Here is a 20,665-nt window from a genome sequence, read left to right on the forward strand (position 1 = left end):
ACTTTTCCCTTGGATATTTACATTAGGTTATGGAGAGTTAAATCTCAGGTTACTATTAGGCTGTTTCCATTGTAATGGAGGAATCTCATTAGCAGGTAAACTGTATGCCCCCTCACTCCTCCCCCATGGCCCCTTGCTAATCCCACTGCCAGGTCTACACTAATTTTCCCACAATACTCTAGCTCACCCACTTCCCACTTGCCTATTTTAAACCCTCCTACAGCCTCTTAGCCATTTTTCCCCTAGCACAGCGGATACTCTTTCATTTAGGTTCCTGAGGCATTCTGTCACAGCTATATATATTGTACCCCAAGGAAAAGTCAGGCCAGTGCTATAGGAACCCAAACCCTTCTTTCCTACACCAAGACTTTAGCCATGCATTTAGGTCCCTAAGCTCCTGCTGTCTTCTTAAATTGCATGTGACACAACACATGGCAAAATTCCACCTACCATTAATTTTGTCATTAGTACCAAGATAGTACTTTATTGTCGTTTAGTAGTCACTGACTGAGGTTTTGTGTATTATACTGCTGCAGAAAGCTATCTTTGTGTTTTTTATCTGTTTTTGCTTTCCTAATAATTACCCTGTGTGAACCTGCCATACGCCCCCTTTTTTTAGGTTTCATTAGCAATAGGCTGTTTTAGAGTAATCTGCATATATTTTTGTTAGATAAAAATCTATACACCCCCGAAAACTTAAACAACATGTAAAGCCTACATTTTAGTACACTGTCTATCAGTTGGGCATGTCTTCCCCACCCAAATGGCATCATTTGTACTGCATATATCCCCTCCATTTGCCAGCACTATTACATTTTCCTAAAAAAACAGCAGCTTTCACCCAGTGGCCATTTTCCTCTGACACATCATCAGTTACATGTAAATCTGCAAACATCATACACGCACAAAGACCCTTATTCATCATAAATTTCATCAAGAATGCAGGCTCACAGGCAGAACTGTCTTTGATAAAAAAAAGTTCTGCTTTGCTTGAGCACTGCAGTGATTTAGCTGAGCTTAGGAGAAAAAAATAAGAGCAGACAGCTAGAGCTGCCTAGGAACAGCCAATGCAAAGTCCTGAGGGAGGGGGCCAAGTGGGTTTCAGGAGGAGAAGAAAATCTAAGTTATTAAGGGGGTGCAGCAGCCTTACTATTAACCTCTGGACAACCAGAGTGACAGGTATTGAAAGATTTCAATTTTGTGTGTCGGGTTTACAGGTTCTTTAATGGCAGCAATCCTGAACTGTCAAGTTACTCTGACATCCACTTTTAAATGCAAAGGTGAAGGAAAACAGACCTCTCGCTGATTAACCACAACATAATTAAAGTCAGAGAATGTACAGTCTGGGTCCAGGTGGACCGTACTACCTAAATGCCTGGGATATATATCACCTTAACCCTTTTACTTCCACTCAGTCTTGCCAAACCGTTTTTGAACATGAGCACTCTTGCACTTTTAAGGGGCCTTTCCTATTGGTACTTTTAGTTTACCTGGAAAAACAATATATCATTTTTTTAGGGACAGTCTAAGCTTTCAAAATATGCTAGAACTTTTGTGTAATTCCACTTCTGTAACAAGGTTTCTAAATGTCTAAAAAATTAAGAAAAATCAAATTATTTTATATATGAAAATACAACTGACGTTTGGAAAGTCAAAAAAAAAGTACATTCAGACAAATCCAAAATGGATAAATATTTCTTTCTACCCAAACTACCAAACAGCAAAGCTTTCCTTAATTTAGCGTTTATGGTGGCATTTCTGAAAATTGTGCAAAATAAACATGGCAAATTGGCGCATTTTTAGACAATTTCTTACATAGAAAGGCAAATCACCGCAAATATGAAGACCAGAGTTCTATGAACAGTTTGATTCCCAATATGCATAGAAATACCTACGTACCGTATATACTCGAGTATAAGCCGAGTTTTCCAGCACTCAAAATGTGCTAAAAAAGGATTTCTTGGCTTATACTTGAGTCCAGTAGGGGCACTGCTGGATTACCTGTGCTACCGGCGAATCCGTTGCAGCTCGCGCATCCTCTCCGTGAGTCGCCCGAGCATGCACTTGCGTCACGCTGTGCGCACCCCCCCGCCCCCGTGCGTCGATCCAGCTGCCGCTCCAGCCCCCCAGCCAGCACGTTGCACGCCAGGCGCAAGCGGCGCCGTGAGTGCATGTTCGGGTAAGCACGGGGGGGGATGCGCGGCGCGACATGAGTGCATGCTCGGGCGACGCATGGGGCCGGCGCGACGTGATGTGAGTGCATGCTGGGGCAACGGATTCACCTGAAACTGCTTTCTTAGCCATGGTATTGTTGCCAATACGATAAGCACTCTGCGAGACATGATAAATCAATATTGACATTTTCATACACAACACCATAAAAATCATGTTTAGCAGGTGGCATTTGGGTGGTGCAAAAATGTCATATGACTTTTCTGGTGCATTATGTTGTCATGTCAACAGATCTGCAAACACAGGTCACTCACATTAATACAGATTTGCTTGTTCAGATTTGCAGATTGCACATTGTTTGAACAAGTGACCACAGGGCAGGGCAATGTGCATGGGATTAGAGTAATTAGGGTTGAGGTATCCATATATACATGCAGCAATGGTCAGGCAGTAGGGTTAAAATCTGTTTCATATTAAACACAGCTATGTTTACTTTTTACCCTTTGTAAAAAAAGAAAAAAAAAACTAAAAAAAATCTAAATCAATGTTTTCACTTTATAAGAAGTAACTAAGGCTTACATATAAATAATGTACCTCAATGCTGTTATTAACATAGCTAGCGTTTTTCACCATGACAAAGGGCTCCCAACTTAGTACTTTAGGCACAATAACAATAAATAACTCAAGTACACTTCTGTCCCAATGGGCTTTTCTACTGACTAAAAAGCATAAGGAATGTGTTACTTACTGAAGTTGTTTAATATATAAAAAGCCCATATGTTCCATGTCACGTCTGGACTGCTGAAATGTGTAAACGTGCCAATACATTTTAGGCTTATACTCGAGTCAATAAGTTTTTCCAGTTTTCTTAGGTAAAATTAGGTACCTCGGCTTATATTTGGATCGGCTTATACTCGAGTATATACGGTATGTGGTATGTACAGACACCAAATGAAAACAGTGCATATGAATTTTCTCGCTTGCTAACTCCTGGAGCCCTGAACTGTGTATTATGTGGCCTAACTGTACAAAGGCCCCAGGAATTTTGTCATTCTGACGAATCTAACATGGGAAAGACGCCTTTATACACCAAAGTACCATTCTGCAAAGCTCCTAAAACAAGTGTTTTTTATTACTTTTTTGAAAATCGCATAAAAATGTTGCAATTTGCACAGTATTTCTAATGTGCAGTGACACATCACCCTAAATATGAATTCCAGAGGTCAACTGAACAGTTTGATGCCCAATATGTATAGATTAACCAAACTATGTGGTATGTGCATATGAATTTTTTGGTTGCCAACTTGGCGTCTGTAAACAAGACCCCTGCTTGCATATTATGTGTATATAATATTCCCCTAACTGTACAGAGACCCCTGAAAACCATATCTTTTTGAAAAGTAAACATTCTGAAAAATCCAACTTGGTTAAAGATGCAGTTCTACACCAAAGTATCTGCAAAGCTTTCCTAAAGTTAGCATTTCTTATGACATTTCTGAAAATCGCCTAAAAATGTTACATTTTGCCAGATTTATCTTGCACAATTTACATTCAAAGGTGAATTCACCCCAAATATAAACACCAGGGGTCTACTGAACAGTTTTATGGCAAATATGCATAGATTTAACAAAGTATGTGATATGTACAGGCCCCAAATGAAAGCAGTGATATTGCATTTTCTCACCTGCCAACTCAGGTTCTACAACCAAAGCCCCTGCCAGAGTATTATGTGCAGTAACTGTACCCCCTAATTATACAATACCCCAGAAAACCATATATATTTAAAAAGTACACATTCTGGCAAATCTGAAACCGGTAAACAGGACTGCTCACTTTTTCAAAATCCCAGGAGTGGAGAGAGTGGTGCCCAGCACAACGTGGCAGTCCCCATAGGCAGTAAGTCTTTGGAGTTGGGTTGCCAACGTGACAATAACTGCCACCAGGTATTCATGCTACTTATAATTACAAATGCAGTCCTGTATTTGAGTTGGGTGTAACCTTTCTTAACTGCAATACTAATGAGGCTGCAACCCTACCATGTTATAGCTGTAAAAAGAAGTTGGGTTAAGGCCCCCATACACGGGCCGATAGAAGCTGCCAATATCGGTCCCTTGGACCGACTCGGCAGCTTATCTGCCTGTGTAGGGGCAGAAACGAGCGGGCTGGCCGACCGATATCTGGCCTATCTGATCGGGTACAGAGAGTGGTTGTTAATGGTACATTCTCTACTTGGAATAAGGTTCTCAGTAGGGTCCCTCAGGGTTCTGTACTGGGTTCCATAATTTGTTCATAAATGACTTAGGGGAGGGTATTATAAGCAATGTATCAGTGTTTGCAGATGACACAAAACTCTGCAGACCAGTCAATTCTATCCAGGATGTGGCAGATGAGATTTAATGTGGATAAATGTAAGGTCATGCACCTGGGATGTAAAAATATGCAAGCCACTTATACCCTTAATGGGACTGCACTAGGCAAATCCATAATGGAGATGGATCTTGGAGTCCTTGTAGATAATAAACTTGGCTGTAGCAAGCAATGCCAGGCAGCAGCTGCAAGGGCAAACAAGGTTTTGAGCTGTATTAAAAGGGGTATAGATTCACGGGAGGAGGGGGTTATTCTTCCCCTTTACAGAGCGCTGGTAAGGCCCCATCTAGAATATGCTGTTCAGTTCTGGTCTCCAGTGCTCAAACAGGACATGATTGAGTTAGAGAGGGTCCAGAGAAGGGCAACTAAGTTGGTAAAGGGTATGGAAAGTCTCAGTTATGAAGAAAGACTGGCCAAGTTGGGTCTGTTTACACTGGAGAAGAGGCGCTTAAGGAGTGACATGATAACTATGTATAAATATATAAGGGGATCATATAATACATTTTCTAGTGTTTTATTTACCAGTAGGTCCTTCCAACGGACACGAGGGCACCCACTCCGTTTAGAAGAAGGGAGGTTCCGTTTAAATATTCGGAAAGGATTTTTTACTGTTAGAGCTGTGAAGTTGTGGAATTCCCTCCCCGAATCAGTTGTACTGGCTGATCCATTATATAGCTTTAAGAAGGGGCTGGATGGATTCTTAGCAAGTCAGGGAATACAGGGTTATGGGAGATAGCTCTTAGTACAAGTTGATCCAGGGACTGGTCCGATTGCCATCTTGGAGTCAGGAAGGAATTTTTTCCCCTCTGCGGCAAATTAGAGAGGCTTCAGATGGGGTTTTTTGCCTTCCTCTGGATCAACTTGTAGTTAGGCTGGTTATATATAGGCATTATGGTTGAATGTGATGGATGTATGTCTTTTTTCAACCCAACTTACTATGTTACTATGCTTCCTATTAAAATGGTGGGGTCTTTTCAGAGGGTTCTCAAAATAGCACAAAATAAATAAATAAGTAAAAGTAGAAGTGTTAAGAATCACCCTATGTGGTTTAACACTGAGGTAAATAAGTTAATAGGGAAAAAAGGAGGGGACAGTAGCTGCGTTTAATGAATATAAACACTATAACAAGTGTTGCAAAACAGCAATCCGGAAGGCAAAGATAGAAAATGAGGAGCGCATCGCGGCAGAGGCCGAGACTAACCCCAAAAAGTTTTTAAAGTATATTAATAGTAAAAAGATGCAGGTTGAGGGTGTGTGGCCCCATTGAGTTATAGTAACAATATGGTTACAGCGGATACAGTAAAGGGTTACACAAGATAAATGTAAACAAGGCACCTGGGCCAGATGGAATACACCCTTGGGTACTGAGAGAGCTAGGGTCAGAATTACAGTGGCCTTTGTTTCTGATATTCTCAGACTCGCTTTCATCAGGTATGTACCATAGGGATTGGAAGAAGGCGAATGTCATTCCTATATTTAAAAATAATAATAAAAAAACAACAAAACACAAATACAAGAGTATTGTAGAAATGATACCTATATTGGCTAACAATAAAAATACATTGCAAGCTTTCGGAGCTCTAAGGCCCCTTCATCAGGCAAAATACAAATGAGAACTGAAATGGCACAACATTTATACTGATAGATCAAATAGAAGTGTTTACAAGCAATACATTAGGAAGTTACAGATAGATAGAGATAACTTGTGAAGATAGTGAAAGTAATTAAGGTTTATTAGGGTGGGTTGTAAATAGTCCAGGGGTCTGGATTCAGTCAGATCAGATAGTGTGACATGAAACCTGACCCCAAATTAATTGTCAAGAGAACACCCAGTTTTATACAGGACACTACTGACCTTCTAAACAAACTGGCTACCATAGGTCTACTTCCAAAGGGCACCATCCTAGCTACCATGGATGTGGAGTCTCTTTATACCAACATCCCACATGAAGATGGTATTGCAGCCTGCCAGTATTTCCTTGAAAAATCTCATATGTCCACAATGCCAACTCTACAACTAATCAGATTTATACTAACACACAACTACTTCTCATTTGGAGATGCCATATACCTCCAACTGATGGGAAGTGCTATGGGAAGCAAAATGGCACCTCAGTATGCAAACTTGTTTATGGCCCATTTAGAAGAAAATTTCCTGGCTTCCTGCAACACCAGACCGTTGACCTATTTACGGTATATAGATGACATACTTATAATATGGACAGCATCAGAAAAGGAACTATTGACATTCCACCAAAGATTCAACCAATTTCATCCCACGATTAACCTTACCCTCAACCACTCCTCTTCACACATCAATTTCCTGGATACCACTATCTACATCAAGAATGGAATCATACAGACATCCCTATACCAAAAACCAACAGGCCGTCCAGCATATCTTAGGTGGGACAGTTTCCATCCACATCACATTAAAAAATCAATTGTTTTTAGCCAGGCTCTTAGATACAACCGGATTTGCTCAAATCCTGATGAAAGAAATAAATATCTCCATTCCTTACGGAAAACTTTTGTTAATCAGGGCTACCATCCACAGGTTATTGATGATCAGATCCACAGAGCAACTCAAATACCCAGAGACACACTCTTGGATTACAAACAAAAAATAGAAATCAACAGGGTACCAATTGTACTCACCTACAACCCACAGCTGAACATTATAAGAAAAATAGCCAGGGACCTGCAGCCCATGCTCCATACAGATACCAGACTAAAGGAGATATTCCCTGAACTACCCCTTCTGTCCTATAGACAACCACCCAGTCTGAGGAAAATGATTGTTAGAAGTGCTCTTCCACAAACAACTAAAGCAGGTACATTTCCCTGCAACAGCAAAAGATGTGAGACTTGCAAATACATCCTGTGCAAAGATCAAATTGCAATACCGAATACACAAAAAGTCTACACCATTCGGGACTGCTATTCATGTGCTTCCTCCAATGTTGTGTACTTGATCATATGTACTAAGTGCCCTACAGGAGGAATGTACATTGGAGAAACAGGGCAAAAACTGCGCACAAGGATGAACCATCACAGACATAAGATCAAAACCAAAGCATGTGATACACCAGTGGGACAACACTTCTGCAATCAGGACCACAGGCTTCAGGACATGAAGGTGTTAATTCTAAAAGGGAACTTTGGATCTGAACGAGAAAGAAAGATCTATGAATTCAAATGTATGGAGTTATTTAACACATTAAGACAGGGCCTTAATTTGGGGTCAGGTTTCATGTCACACTATCTGATCTGACTGAATCCAGACCCCTGGACTATTTACAACCCACCCTAATAAACCTTAATTACTTTCACTATCTTCACAAGTTATCTCTATCTATCTGTAACTTCCTAATTTATTGCTTGTAAACACTTCTCTTTGATCTATCAGTATAAATGTTGTGCCATTTCAGTTCTCATTTGTATTTTGCCTGATGAAGGGGCCTTAGAGCTCCGAAAGCTTGCAATGTATTTTTATTGTTAGCCAATATAGGTATCATTTCTACAATACTCTTGTATTTGTGTTTTGTTGTTTTTTTATTATTATTTTTGACACTGGCTAACACGGTACTACAGTTTTTATTCTATATTTAAAAAGGGAGTAAGATCTCAGCCTGTAAGTTTGACATCCGTGGTGGGCAAGTTATTTGAAAGCTTGTTAAGGGATCACATACAAAATTATGTACTGGAGAATGCCATTATGAGCAGTAATCAGCATGGCTTTATGAAGGACAGGTCATGTCAGACCAATTTAATTGCTTTTTATGATGAGGTAAGTAAGAAGCTGGACAGTGGGGATGCAGTAGATATAATCTATTTGGATTTTGCCAAAGCATTTGATACCGTTCCCCACAAACGACTGCTTTCTAAACTAAGGTCTATTGGTCTTAGTGAAGTCGTTTGCACATGGATAGAAAACTGGCTACAGGATCGGGTACAGAGGGTGGTTGTTAATGGTACATTCTCTACTTGGAATAAGGTTCTCAGTGGGGTCCCTCAGGGTTCTGTACTGGGTCCACTTTTGTTTAATTTGTTCATAAATGACTTAGGGGAGGGTATTATAAGTAATGTATCAGTGTTTGCAGATGACACAAAACTCTGCAGACCACTCAATTCTAGCCAGGATGTGGCATCCTTGCAGCAGGATCTTGGCCAACTGGCAATCTGGGCGGCTAAGTGGCAGATGAGATTTAATGTGGATAAATGTAAGGTCATGCACCTGGGATGTAAAAATATGCAAGCCACTTATACCCTTAATGGGACTGCACTAGGCAAATCCATAATGGAGAAGGACCTTGGAGTCCTTGTAGATAATAAACTTGGCTGTAGCAAGCAATGCCAGGCAGCAGCTGCAAGGGCAAACAAGGTTTTGAGCTGTATTAAAAGGGGTATAGATTCACGGGAGGAGGGGGTTATTCTTCCCCTTTACAGAGCGCTGGTAAGGCCCCATCTAGAATATGCTGTTCAGTTCTGGTCTCCAGTGCTCAAACGGGACATGATTGAGTTAGAGAGGGTCCAGAGAAGGGAAACTAAGTTGGTAAAGGGTATGGAAAGTCTCAGTTATGAAGAAAGACTTGCCAAGTTGGGTCTGTTTACACTGGAGAAGAGGCGCTTAAGGGGTGACATCATAACTATGTATAAATATATAAGGGGATCATATAATAAACTTTATAGTGTTTTATTTACCAGTAGGTCCTTCCAACGGACACGAGGGCACCCACTCCGTTTAGAAGAAGGGAGGTTCCGTTTAAATATTCGGAAAGGATTTTTTACTGTGAGAGCTGTGAAGTTGTGGAATTCCCTCCCCGAATCAGTTGTACTGGTTGATCCATTATATAGCTTTAAGAAGGGGCTGGATGGATTCTTAGCAAGTCAGGGAATACAGGGTTATGGGAGATAGCTCTTAGTACAAGTTGATCCAGGGACTGGTCCGATTGCCATCTTGGAGTCAGGAAGGAATTTTTTCCCCTCTGCGGAAAATTAGAGAGGCTTAAGATGGGGTTTTTTGCCTTCCTCTGGATCAACTAGTAGTTAGGCTGGTTATATATAGGCATTATGGTTGAATGTGATGGACGTATGTCTTTTTTCAACCCAACTTACTATGTTACTATGCTTCCTATTAAAATGGTGGGGTCTTTTCAGAGGGTTCTCAAAATAGCACAAAATAAATAACTCATCTGGTCCAGATGAACCACTGACTCAAGGTAAACAATGTAATAGGGCACTATTTACAAATATAAATATTCCTATTTGGTAAGATTCTTTAATAGGTCACTTATCTGTTAATATTCATTCATAGTTTTCCTTTTAATCATGTAACTTGTGAGCTTGTTAGAAATATCCAACTCTTTTTGTTTGAACAGACTGGGATGGTCATAGTTCCAGTTATGGCAAATATAGGAGCCCTGGAAGACCTGGCACTAAATCCCAACCGAGATGAGGTGAGTTTAATATCTATATATATCTTTGTTACAAATCTATCATATCTTGTGATGGTTTGACCATCGCCACAAGACAGTATTCAAGCACTAGACCTCACGGTCAACATGTTTTTCCTGTTAAATAGTGTATTATTAGTGTCAGCTTAATTAATATGTTCTCTTTGTCAGGCAGGGAGTTCATCTTGATATGATTTATAATTCTTAATGAATTAGTACCATTTATAGCATTTAGTTTAGTAACTGGTAAAGGGTGGCATGGTGCTAGCAAAGGAGGTTTTCTTAGCAAAATAGAGGTATTAGACCTGTTATCCAGAATGTTCAGGACATGGGCCTTCCAGATAAGGTATCTTTCTGTAATTTGGATCTCCATAGTCTACTTACAAACCATTTAAACATTAAATGAACACAATAGGATTGTTTTGCCTCCAATAAGAATTAATTGTATCTTAATTGGAGTAAAGTACAAGGGAATGTTTTATAATATAAATAATATAATAACTTTCTGGATAATGGGTCCTCTACCTGTTCTGTTGTGTGTCCCCCCTCCGTTACAGTGAAGGTTCTATGAGCCCACATCGCTGGTTGGGAAAACTTTACCCCTGAAGTTAGAGCTTGCCACAGTCCACTAGAGTAAAATTCTGTCACTTTCCGTTTCTGTGGGATTTTAAGGAGAGTATTTTGATAAATATGCCTTTAAAAATGTTTTAGAAATTAATGGAGAGTAGCAGAATTTTACTCATGGACTGTGGCAATCTCATAAATACTAACTCTTTCATAAATACTATATCCTGCATAAGGATATATTTATATTCTGTCTCAAAAGGGTGATAATAGGTGAAATATTTAATTATGTGGAATACCAGTGTGACTTGCCACACAGTGCTTGCCAGCAAGTATTTAGATATGCAGCCACGGATGGATACAAAATTGCCCATTTGCTTGACTTCTGTGTCAGTCATGGAAACACTATGGGAGGGCTAAGAAATGAATCATATAAAGCATTATTGTGTATTATGTACCTTATCCACAGGTTTGAAGCAAAAATGTTTGTAACAGTGAATATTCGCCACAGAAGTGTGTGTCTTACACAATCTTGGACATGGGAGTAGTAGGCATGTATTATAGAGTACCAGATTTATACATATACTTACTTGTCTACCCTATCACCAAATAATTACTGAAGAATAAATGAATCATACACAATAACCGACACCAGACTATGGAAATGCGTGGAGAAAATGCAGCAGCTGTTTATTTATTCATAAATCAAAATTTCAATAACCAAAATCAGATATCAACATCTCGTATGTAAATTATATTTTATAATAAACCTTCTTAGCCAAGTACTGTACTTTCAATGCCCGCCATGCTGAAAAGTTCTTCCATGACCACAGCTAGTACTAACATTTACCTACCGCTATGCCAAGCCCAGTTGAAACCTTAACTTGGGCTTGGCCCTTCCCACACCAAAAGAGCCTTCTCAATGGCATTTTGCAAGCCTGTATTAAAAATATCCAGGCCAATAGGTGACAAGTGCACCTCATCATCACAAAACAGCCCTTCTCCTGCATCTTCCAACTCATGATGTTGGTAAACCTGTATATGAAGCTGTATATGAAGCTGTTGGCGTGGTTGAGCTTACATCTGCATTTTTCCAGCGGCTTCAGCCGGCCTGTTTGCCAGCACAATCTACAGTAGGTATAATCTCTGACCACACCAATGCCACATCCAGCATTAACAAACATAACTGTGACAAGTCATATTTAATAGCTCTAATTAAATCTATAGTCTTATAGAAACCAAGGTCGTTACCCCCCAGGATATAGTAGCTAACTAATCAAACTATTTAAGGCCTCCAATACCCTTCCATCTGATAATGTATCTGTCTTTAGGCAAGCTAAGATTTAATCCATTTGTGCGCTGTTCTGCTCTTCTCATCGCCCACTTTACATATGAGTGGCCAACTATACAAATTTATAAAAGATCTGAAAGAAACAAGTTATTATTAGCCAAATAATAGCCCAATAAAGTTACACCAATGATGGTCTAACTTAAAGTTTGTATCGGTTGGAGGATCATCTTCCAATTTTCTCAATCATTCGCTCATTTTCTCCCCAGAGAGCAGCCTGAGTGGCCGCCCCAATTCTGAATGAATGGGAACGGTAGTTTTTATCGGGAATGCCTAATTTCTTCAAACACATGCTAAAAACTTTGTTAAATTGAAATCTGGAGAGAGACTATCCATTTCTGTGCATGAAGAAAGGGTCGTCCGACTCAGGCCAGATGTCACAAAATGTTTGAAAATTCCCGACAGAACACAAAAGTGAATCAACAAAATGGACCAGCCAAATAATGCATCCTTTACCCACCACATCTGTTTTGGATACACGAATATTGATACGAAGTCTATCCCCCATTAGAGCAACATCATTACGCAAAATTCCACCTGGCTTCACTTATACTCGCATTGCTGCAACACTAACAATAACAAATAATGTTCTAAATAAACAGGTTTCATAATCATCAAAACAGACTTGGGGCAGGACATTAACCAGTTTAAAAAGCAACGTGACCATAATGTGTTTCCTGGCATCGGATTTGGCCTTATTGCGTGCTAAGCCTTTAAGAATCTGCTGTACTAGTGGTTCTTTTTTTTTTTTTTAATTTTTTATTTATACATTTTTCAATTTAACATAAAAGCAAAACAGCAAAAGGGAGAGAGAGAGAAGTAGAGTAGAAAGATAAGGGAGTATAGAGAGGGGGGGGAGGGAAGGGGGAGATTGGAACCAAATTTATTTCCGTTGTTATGGTATACTGTCCGTGATATTTCCTGGGGTTTCATGGAAGGTCGTCCAGGGGCCCCATATTGCATCAAATTTTTTAGGACAACCCCGTGCAAGGTAGGTCAGTTTCTGGTTGTTAAGAGTATTATTGACTAGTGTTCTCCAGAACGGGAGGGTTGGGGGGGCTAAGGATTTCCATTGCAGTAGAATGGCCTTTTTGGCATAGTAGAGGAGCTGGAGGTAGCAGAGTCTAGAATGATGCGAAAGTCCCAGGTCCTCGGCCACTCCCAGTAGGCAAACAATTGGTGACAGAATCCGGGGAAAGTTTAGGGCATCTGAGATACAGTTGACAATTTCCTTCCAAAAGACCTGCACAGCTGTACAGTTCCAGAACACGTGGATATATGAGCCAGTTTCTCGGTCACATTTTATACAGGTGTCTGGGGGAACATCTTGGAAAGCCTGTATGGCGTAAGGTATACCCGGTTTAAAAACTTCATTTGTATATATCTGTCCGCTAATGATATTGTCAGGTCTGGAATTTGCCTTAAAGCATGTACCCACGTTTCTTCAGTTAAGCTAGGTATGTCACGCATCCATTTCTCTCGTACCTTAGCCAGGGGATCTGGGTTGGCCTGCCATAGGATAGTGTAGTACCAGGATAGGGGCTTGGTGAGGTTTTCCCTGCGTATGTATCTTTCTAGGGTGGTTTCTTTCAACTCTACCGGTCTGGTGGGAAATTGGGAGTGGAAAGCGTGTCTGAGTTGAAGGTAATTAAAGTGCATTGTTTGGGGGATTTGGTGGCTTTCTCTAAGCGTTTGGAAATGTTTTATGTCTCTGTTCGTCAGTATGTCTTGTAGGTGTTTAATTGGGAGGGGAGGCCCATTGGGCGATGTTGGATAGGGAGGTGAAGTTGGGTAAGGAACAGTTGCCCCATAATGGTGTCCAGCGCGACCATTCTTGTTGTGGGCCTTGGACGTGTTTGAGGGCCTTTTGAAAAGCAGTGATAACTGTGCGCATAGGGGTGGTGGTTGTGTAATGTTTTGAGTTTCCTCTGTATGGTAGGTTTGCTAGAGCTTCGAGTGAACCCAAGATATTGGCTTCAAGTAGCGTGGATGTATTATCCTGGTGTGGGGTTAGCCACCAGTGCACATCAATTAATTGGCTGGCCAGATAGTATAGTCTCATGTTAGGTAGGGCCAAGCCTCCCTGAGTGACAGGGACTTGCAGGGTTTTTAAGCTTATGCGAGGGTGTTCTCCTGCCCATAGAAACCTTAGGATCAGGGAATCGATGCGTTTAAACCATTTGGCTCGGGGAGGTACTGGCGAGTTATGAAAGATATATAAGAATTTTGGGAGAAATACCATTTTTAGTAGGTTAATTCTGCCCGGCAGGGTGAGGGGTAGCTGTGCCCATGTATCTATTTTGCTGGATAAGTTTTGTACTATCGGGGTCAAATTTCCTTCTTCAAATTTGGTATGTTGTTTGTTAATGACCACCCCCAGGTATTTAAATGATTGTACCACTTGTAATTGTCCAATCTGTTTTGCTTGGGGTGGGGGAAATGGGTCTATAGGAAAGATTAGAGATTTTGATTGGTTCACTCGTAGCCCTGAGTAGGTACCAAATTCCTCTATCTGGGACAATGCATTAGATAGTGCTTCATTTGGGTTGGCCAAATATAAAAGCATGTATAGTTACATAGTTACATAGGGTTGAAAAAAGACCATTGTCCATCAAGTTCAACCAATCCGAGTAAACCCAGCACACAACCTATACTAACCAATCTATACACTCACATACATAAACTATATATATACAACCAGTAATACTAACTGTAGATATTAGTATCACAATAGCCTTGGATATTCTGCTTGTTCAAAAACTCATCCAGGCCCCTCTTAAAGGTATTAACAGAGTCTGCCATTACCACATCACTAGGAAGGGCATTCCACAGCCTCACTGCCCTCACCGTGAAAAACCACCTACGCTGCTTTAAATGGAAGCGCTGTTCCTCTAATCTATAGGGGTGACCTCTGGTGCGCTGATTGTTTTTATGGGAAAAAAGAACATCCCCCCAACTGCCTATAATCCCCTCTAATGCACTTGTACAGAGTAATCATGTCCCCTCGCAAGCGCCTCTTTTCCAGAGAAAACAACCCCAACCTCGACAGTCTAACCTCATAGCTTAAATCTTCCATCCCCTTTACCAGTTTAGTTTCACGTCTCTGCACTCTCTCCAGCTCATTAATATCCTTCTTAAGGACTGGAGCCCAAAACTGCACTGCATACTCAAGGTGAGGCCTTACCAGGGACCTATAAAGCGGCAAAAATATGTTCTCATCCCTTGAGTCAATGCCCTTTTTTATACAAGACAGCACTTTATTTGCTGTAGTAGCCACAGAATGACACTGCCTGGAATTGGACAACTTGTGATCTACAAAAACCCCTAGATCCTTCTCCATTAAGGAAACCCCCAACACACTACCATTCAGTAGATAGTTCGCGTTTATATTATTCTTACCAAAGTGCATAACTTTGTAATCCGCATATAACGATACTTTTTCTATTAGTCTGCCAGCCTGTAGTCCCGGTATATTGGGGGAATCCCTGAGTAGTGTTGCTAAGGGCTCTATCGCCAGTGAAAATAGCAACGGTGAGAGAGGGCACCCCTGCCTCGTTCCGCGCTCAAGTGGGAGGGGGTCAGTTAATCTCCCATTAACCAAGACCCTTGCTTGAGGTTGCCAATAGAGTGCTCTTACCCAGGCCCTGTATCTGCCACCCAGTCCAAAGTGTCGGAGAATTTCCCACAAATAGCTCCAGGACACTGTATCAAAGGCTTTAGCTGTATCGAGGGATACTACTATTCTGTTACCTTTGTTGTCATGGTCATATTCTAGATTATTAAATAGCCGTCTGATATTTATGTCTGTAGCGTTCTGTGGCATGAATCCGGTTTGGTCAGGGTGGATTACTGATCTTACTATCCGTTTTAGCCTGTTGGCTAGGACTTTTGCGAAAATTTTAGTATCACAGTTACTAAACTGTGGATATGGGGCGGTAGGAACCGCAGTCGTCTGGGGGTTTGCCACCTTTGGGGATGAGTGCGATATGTGCCATGTAGCATGATTCTGGGAGGACATTAGTGCCTGTTATGTTATTGTATAGGGTGCATAGTTTGGGGGACAGTATTTGAGCGTGTGCTTTGTACCATTCAGCTGGGAGGCCGTCTGGGCCAGGGGTACGGGCAGGTGGCATATCTGCAATTGCTTCTTCTATCTCCTCTATAGTGATATCTCTGTCTAGGTGCATTTTACTGTCTGGTTGGATAGATGAGAGTTCTATGCTGTCTAGAAAGCTACATTGTTGTTCTTGTGGGAGTGCTGCGTATGTAGTTTGGAAGTATTGTTTGAAGCGTTCCGCTATTTGTTCTTGTTGTGAGAGTGTGTTTCCGTTATCATCTTTGATGTTTGCTATTATGTTGTGGGGGTTATCATCTTTAGCTAGTATTGCGAGTAGCTTCCCGTTTTTCCCCCCTTTCTCAAATGGCTTTGCGGTATAGTTCTCTTTGAGAGAACTTTTCCACATACAGTGAGTCGAGGTGCCTAAGCGCATTTGCCAGCTCCTCCTTGTAGGTGTTATTAGAGTCACTACCTTCTGTTCTGCTTTTTCCAGGAATATTTTAGCTGTGTTAATATTGGCATCATTCTCCCGCCTATTAGTCGCTATCAAGGATATATAGAGTCCCCTGGTAAACGCTTTGCATGTGTCCCATATTATTTGCTCGGAGGCTGTGTCAGTGTTTTTTTCCCAGTATTCTGTTAGTAGTGGAGTAAAAGCCTCTGCCACTTTCGGGGTGGAGATCCACTTTGGTGGAAGTCTCCACATCTGGGAGGGGTCATGGTCAGAGCAGAGTCTACTGGTAAAATACACTTTGTCCACCCTTTTTAGAAATTCTGAGTTGGCCAACATTAGGTCTATCCTACATAGAGCTGATGTAGCAATGGGGTAGCAGGAGTATTGCCTGAGTTGGGGGTGTTGGGAGGTTATGGAGGGGTTTGGTACCATGTTGAAATATCCACACCATATTGTTGGGAAGCTGCCAAGAATTGCCACTTTTTGTATAATCTTAGATAGGATTTGCAGTTCAGCTGGGGGGGGGGGGGGATGTATACATTGATCAATATATGTCATTCCTTGTATGGTGCATTTTAGAATGAGATATTTGCCTGCTCTATCTGTGATTAGGCGTTCAAGGATAAAATTAAGGTTTTTTTCTGATCAGTATTGCTACTCCCCTCGAGTATGTGGAGAATTCTGCATGGTACGCAGCTGCAATCCAGTTGCGTTTAAGGGCACATACCCGTTTTCCTATTAAATGTGTCTCTTGGAGCATGATTACATCTGCTCCAGATTTTCTAAGCTGTCCCGTCACTATTGATCTCTTAATGCTATCATTAAGCCCCCGAATATGCCATGATAACAAGGTAAGGTTACGGTTTTGCTGAGCCATATGTGACCTTAGGGTATATTACTGTATACAGCTGTATTGTACAATGGGGTACTGAGTTGGAGCCCTCATCCCAATGTGTTAAGTAGTTTACGGTTGTGTGTTGGTGTAGTGGATTGGGCTTCAGGCTCCATCCCGGTACCCCGCTCATTTCACCACTACCATATAGCCGTATAGTGTTTCCGCGTCCACTCAAAACATTTCCTGTGCGGAGTATTTCGGTCATCCGTACCCCTACTTCTAGCAGCGAGGTAGTGATTGGCATATTTTAGTGGTCTGGAGTCTGTCTCTAGTACCTCGGGTGCAATGGGGGGGGAGGGCAGTCAACTTGAATTTATAGTCTAAATATCGGGAACTCTCCCCTTCATGGCGACAGGTGGAGCGTGAATATATAGCTGTGAACTATTATGATTCGTAGCCTTGTGTGGGCTACGAAGATCCAGTCTTAGACATTGTCTCTTAACGTTGTGCTCTGGGAGAGCCCCTGGCATTGCCTTGTCTGTGCTCAAGCCATTCGAGTGCCAGCTCTGGTCGGTCAAAGAAGTGAGCCTTTCCGCCGTCCATTATTTTCAGTTTGGCTGGATATAGCATTGCGTATTCTAGCCCTAGGTCTCGGAGCTTGCGCTTCACCCCTGTATATGAGCTGCGCTTCTTCTGAACTGTAGAGGAGTAGTCTGGGTAGAGCGAGATCCGGGCACCTGCATATTATAGGTCTCTTTTTTTTCTTGCCTCTCTCAGCGCAGAATCTCTATCTCTGTAGTTCAATAGTTTAATTAGGAAAGCTCTTGGTGGGGCCCCAGGCGGTAGGGGTCTGAGTGGGACCTGGTGTGCACGCGCCACCACAAATTGTGGGGAGAATGCTTCCTGGCCTAGTAGTTCTTTGAGCCAGGTTTCTGCAAATATTTCAGGATGGGCTCCTTCGCTCCTCTCTGGGAGGCCAAGAACTCGGATGTTGGATCGGCGTTGGCGGTTCTCGAGGTCGTCCATGCAGTCAGTCACAGTTTGAAGCTGTGCTTTAATTTGGGTTAGTTCCTGTGGAAGATTAGCGGTACAGTCCTCTACCCCTCCCACTCTTTCCTCCAGTGCTCCTGTTCTCTCACGGATGGTTTGGATGTCTTGTTTTATCAGAGAGAGATCTATTTTTAGTTCTTCAATTTTTAAGTAAATGTTGTTTGTCAGCGAGGTTTGGCACTGTAGGATGGCAGACATAAGGTCCGCTGGAGTAGGAGCTGATGAGTTATCTGTTGGCGGTTCTTTAGCGGAGGTGTCCAAGAGTGGGGGAGATGTACTTGGAGGGGGTAGAGGAGCCGGCAGTTTCTTGGCTATTCTTACAGGCGAATAGCTCTAGGTGAGTTGCTGCTTCCGACCTAGCCCATTGCGTATTCTTCCCCATATTAAAGGCTGGAGCTGGGTGCTTGGGGAGTTCAATGTTAACAGCACACTTTATGTGAGAGTGGTCAGGTAAGAGACAATAGTTCAGTAGTGGACAGGTTTCAGTGATCACAGAGGGCATATCTATTACAGTTACATCCATATACTAACAGCATCAGCACCTAAGCTAAATACTATCAACTAACAGAACTGTGCTGCCACTACATTTTGTTGGCCAGGTGCCCACGGACCATTGGTTTTGAAAAAATGCCTCCTACTGTAAATGCAGCATCCGTGAACAGTAGCAGGGTCTTATTGTCCACATATTCCTCTTGCCAGCAAGTTTTTCCATTTAAAGTGTTCTAGAAATTGTGGCCATATTACTAAATCACTCTTAACTTCCAAATTTATTACACAAATATACCACAAACGAAAACGAAATGTGACAGGAAACTGGCATGAAGCTGGTGTCCTGGGTGTGGAGTCTGGTGGGCTGTTGTAGTTTCAAGCTACACTCCCATGCCCAGCCATAGGGGGTTAAACCCTCAGCTGGGCCATTTTAGTGATTGCATGTTATGGAGCAAGAAAAAAAAAATATCGGCTTGCTTTATAAATGTGTGTCTCTCTACCCACAAGATATTTACCAAGTGGCCAAAGTAGGCAAATATCTGCTTGTTTGGTGACCTTGCAAATCATGTATGGCTAAACTTGAATGGAATTATTTAATGTTATCTAATGTTTGGTGGCTCAGATGATGGGTAGAACTTCTGCCAGCCAGGGCACTATCTGCAAGGTTTGTATGTTCTAACTGTCTCTGAGTGAGTTTCCTGTGAATACTCTGGTTTCCTCCCACACTCCAAAAACATACTGGCAGGTAGGTTCGCTGGCTCCCAAAAAACTGAACAATGATACCTTAGATAACAATGGTAAAAACTGCAATAATTTTTTAAATTACTATATTCAGGTACATGTTTTTGTTGATAATTGTATCCTACAAACTTATGTAGATTGTCCATTTCATTGACTCCTTGAGGTTATAATTTAATTTACTGGTTTTAAGTATCTCTTTCAGGTGAACAGTTAATATTACTTTTTTTTCTCCTTTACAGGTTGAGTCTCTACTTACACTTTCACTTTCTGTTGCCTGCTTGGATGCTTCCAGAGGGTATACTTATTTCCGTCAACAGGGTCACTATTCTTATACTCTTCCAGTCTTCAGACTTACAAAGGGTTACAAAGTCTGGGGGCTCACAGCCATGATGACAGACTCTGCACTCTCTCTGCTGTTTCCCCATTTATACCGTAGTTTTCTGTGTGTTTCTCACAAAAACTCATAGGACAGCGGCAAATCATTTAAATAAAAAAAAAAAATCCTGTTTTAAATTTGACATTTTGCTGCAATTATTACCGAATGTTGTTTCTTAGTTCTCTCTCTCTCTCTCAATAAATAAATAAACATACTGCAAACTGAAAGCTTTATTTTATTAATACACAAATGGCACACATCATGCAATGACATGTTCTGATAAATAAAATAGATAAGCCTGTGTGTTTTGTGTCTCCTAAATTTTCCTCAGCTGCTAGCTAGCTGTCTCTTTACTGTATCAAAAAGTTTCATACGCTTCTCCAACTCAGGGCGGAAATGACGAATCAAACCCTGTAAAAAATAAAACAGAATTTTAAGAGCTATACGAAAAACAAAAATTCTAAATATTATGACCTGCAATGGTTTACATGTTCTTTTGAAAAAACAGTAAATTATAAAAGGGGATGTTCACCTTCAGGCATAGGGGCATATTTATTATTAAGCCAAAATCACTTTAAGTAACTTTACTGGTTACTGCGAATACCTTCCCGTCTCCTGCTTCATTTGCATTTCATTGATCAGACTTGGTAAATCTTGCCAGCCAATGGTATTAAAGATATGCAAATGAAGCAGAAGAGAGGAACGCATGGGCAGAACTAGTTCAGTGTGTATGTTTTTTTGGCTGTCTGGGAAATC

General features: G+C 41.3%; 2 protein-coding genes across 5 annotated transcripts in view; one reads left to right on the forward strand and one right to left on the reverse strand.

Annotated features, from left to right (window-relative positions):
* nudt8 (nudix hydrolase 8) overlaps positions 1-20,034 on the forward strand; it is a 74,080-nt gene extending 54,046 nt beyond the window's left edge. The window contains exons 4-5 of the mRNA XM_018095906.2: positions 9,921-9,998; positions 19,773-20,034. Coding sequence (XP_017951395.1) covers positions 9,921-9,998; positions 19,773-20,000 — 306 coding nt within the window. The 3' untranslated portion in view covers positions 20,001-20,034. The remainder of the gene's footprint in view (positions 1-9,920; positions 9,999-19,772) is intronic.
* Positions 20,035-20,121: 87 nt separating this feature from the next.
* Positions 20,122-20,665, reverse strand: part of ndufv1 (NADH:ubiquinone oxidoreductase core subunit V1) — a 45,032-nt gene continuing 44,488 nt past the window's right edge. For 3 of the 4 annotated variants that reach the window (XM_012961020.3, XM_012961019.3, XM_031905046.1), the window contains one exon: positions 20,122-20,320. In XM_012961020.3, the coding sequence (XP_012816474.1) occupies positions 20,237-20,320 (84 nt within the window). In that variant the 3' untranslated portion in view covers positions 20,122-20,236. 4 annotated transcript variants of the gene reach the window in all.

Source organism: Xenopus tropicalis, chromosome 7 (genome assembly GCF_000004195.4).
Source record: "Xenopus tropicalis strain Nigerian chromosome 7, UCB_Xtro_10.0, whole genome shotgun sequence".
Classification (NCBI taxonomy): domain Eukaryota; kingdom Metazoa; phylum Chordata; class Amphibia; order Anura; family Pipidae; genus Xenopus; species Xenopus tropicalis.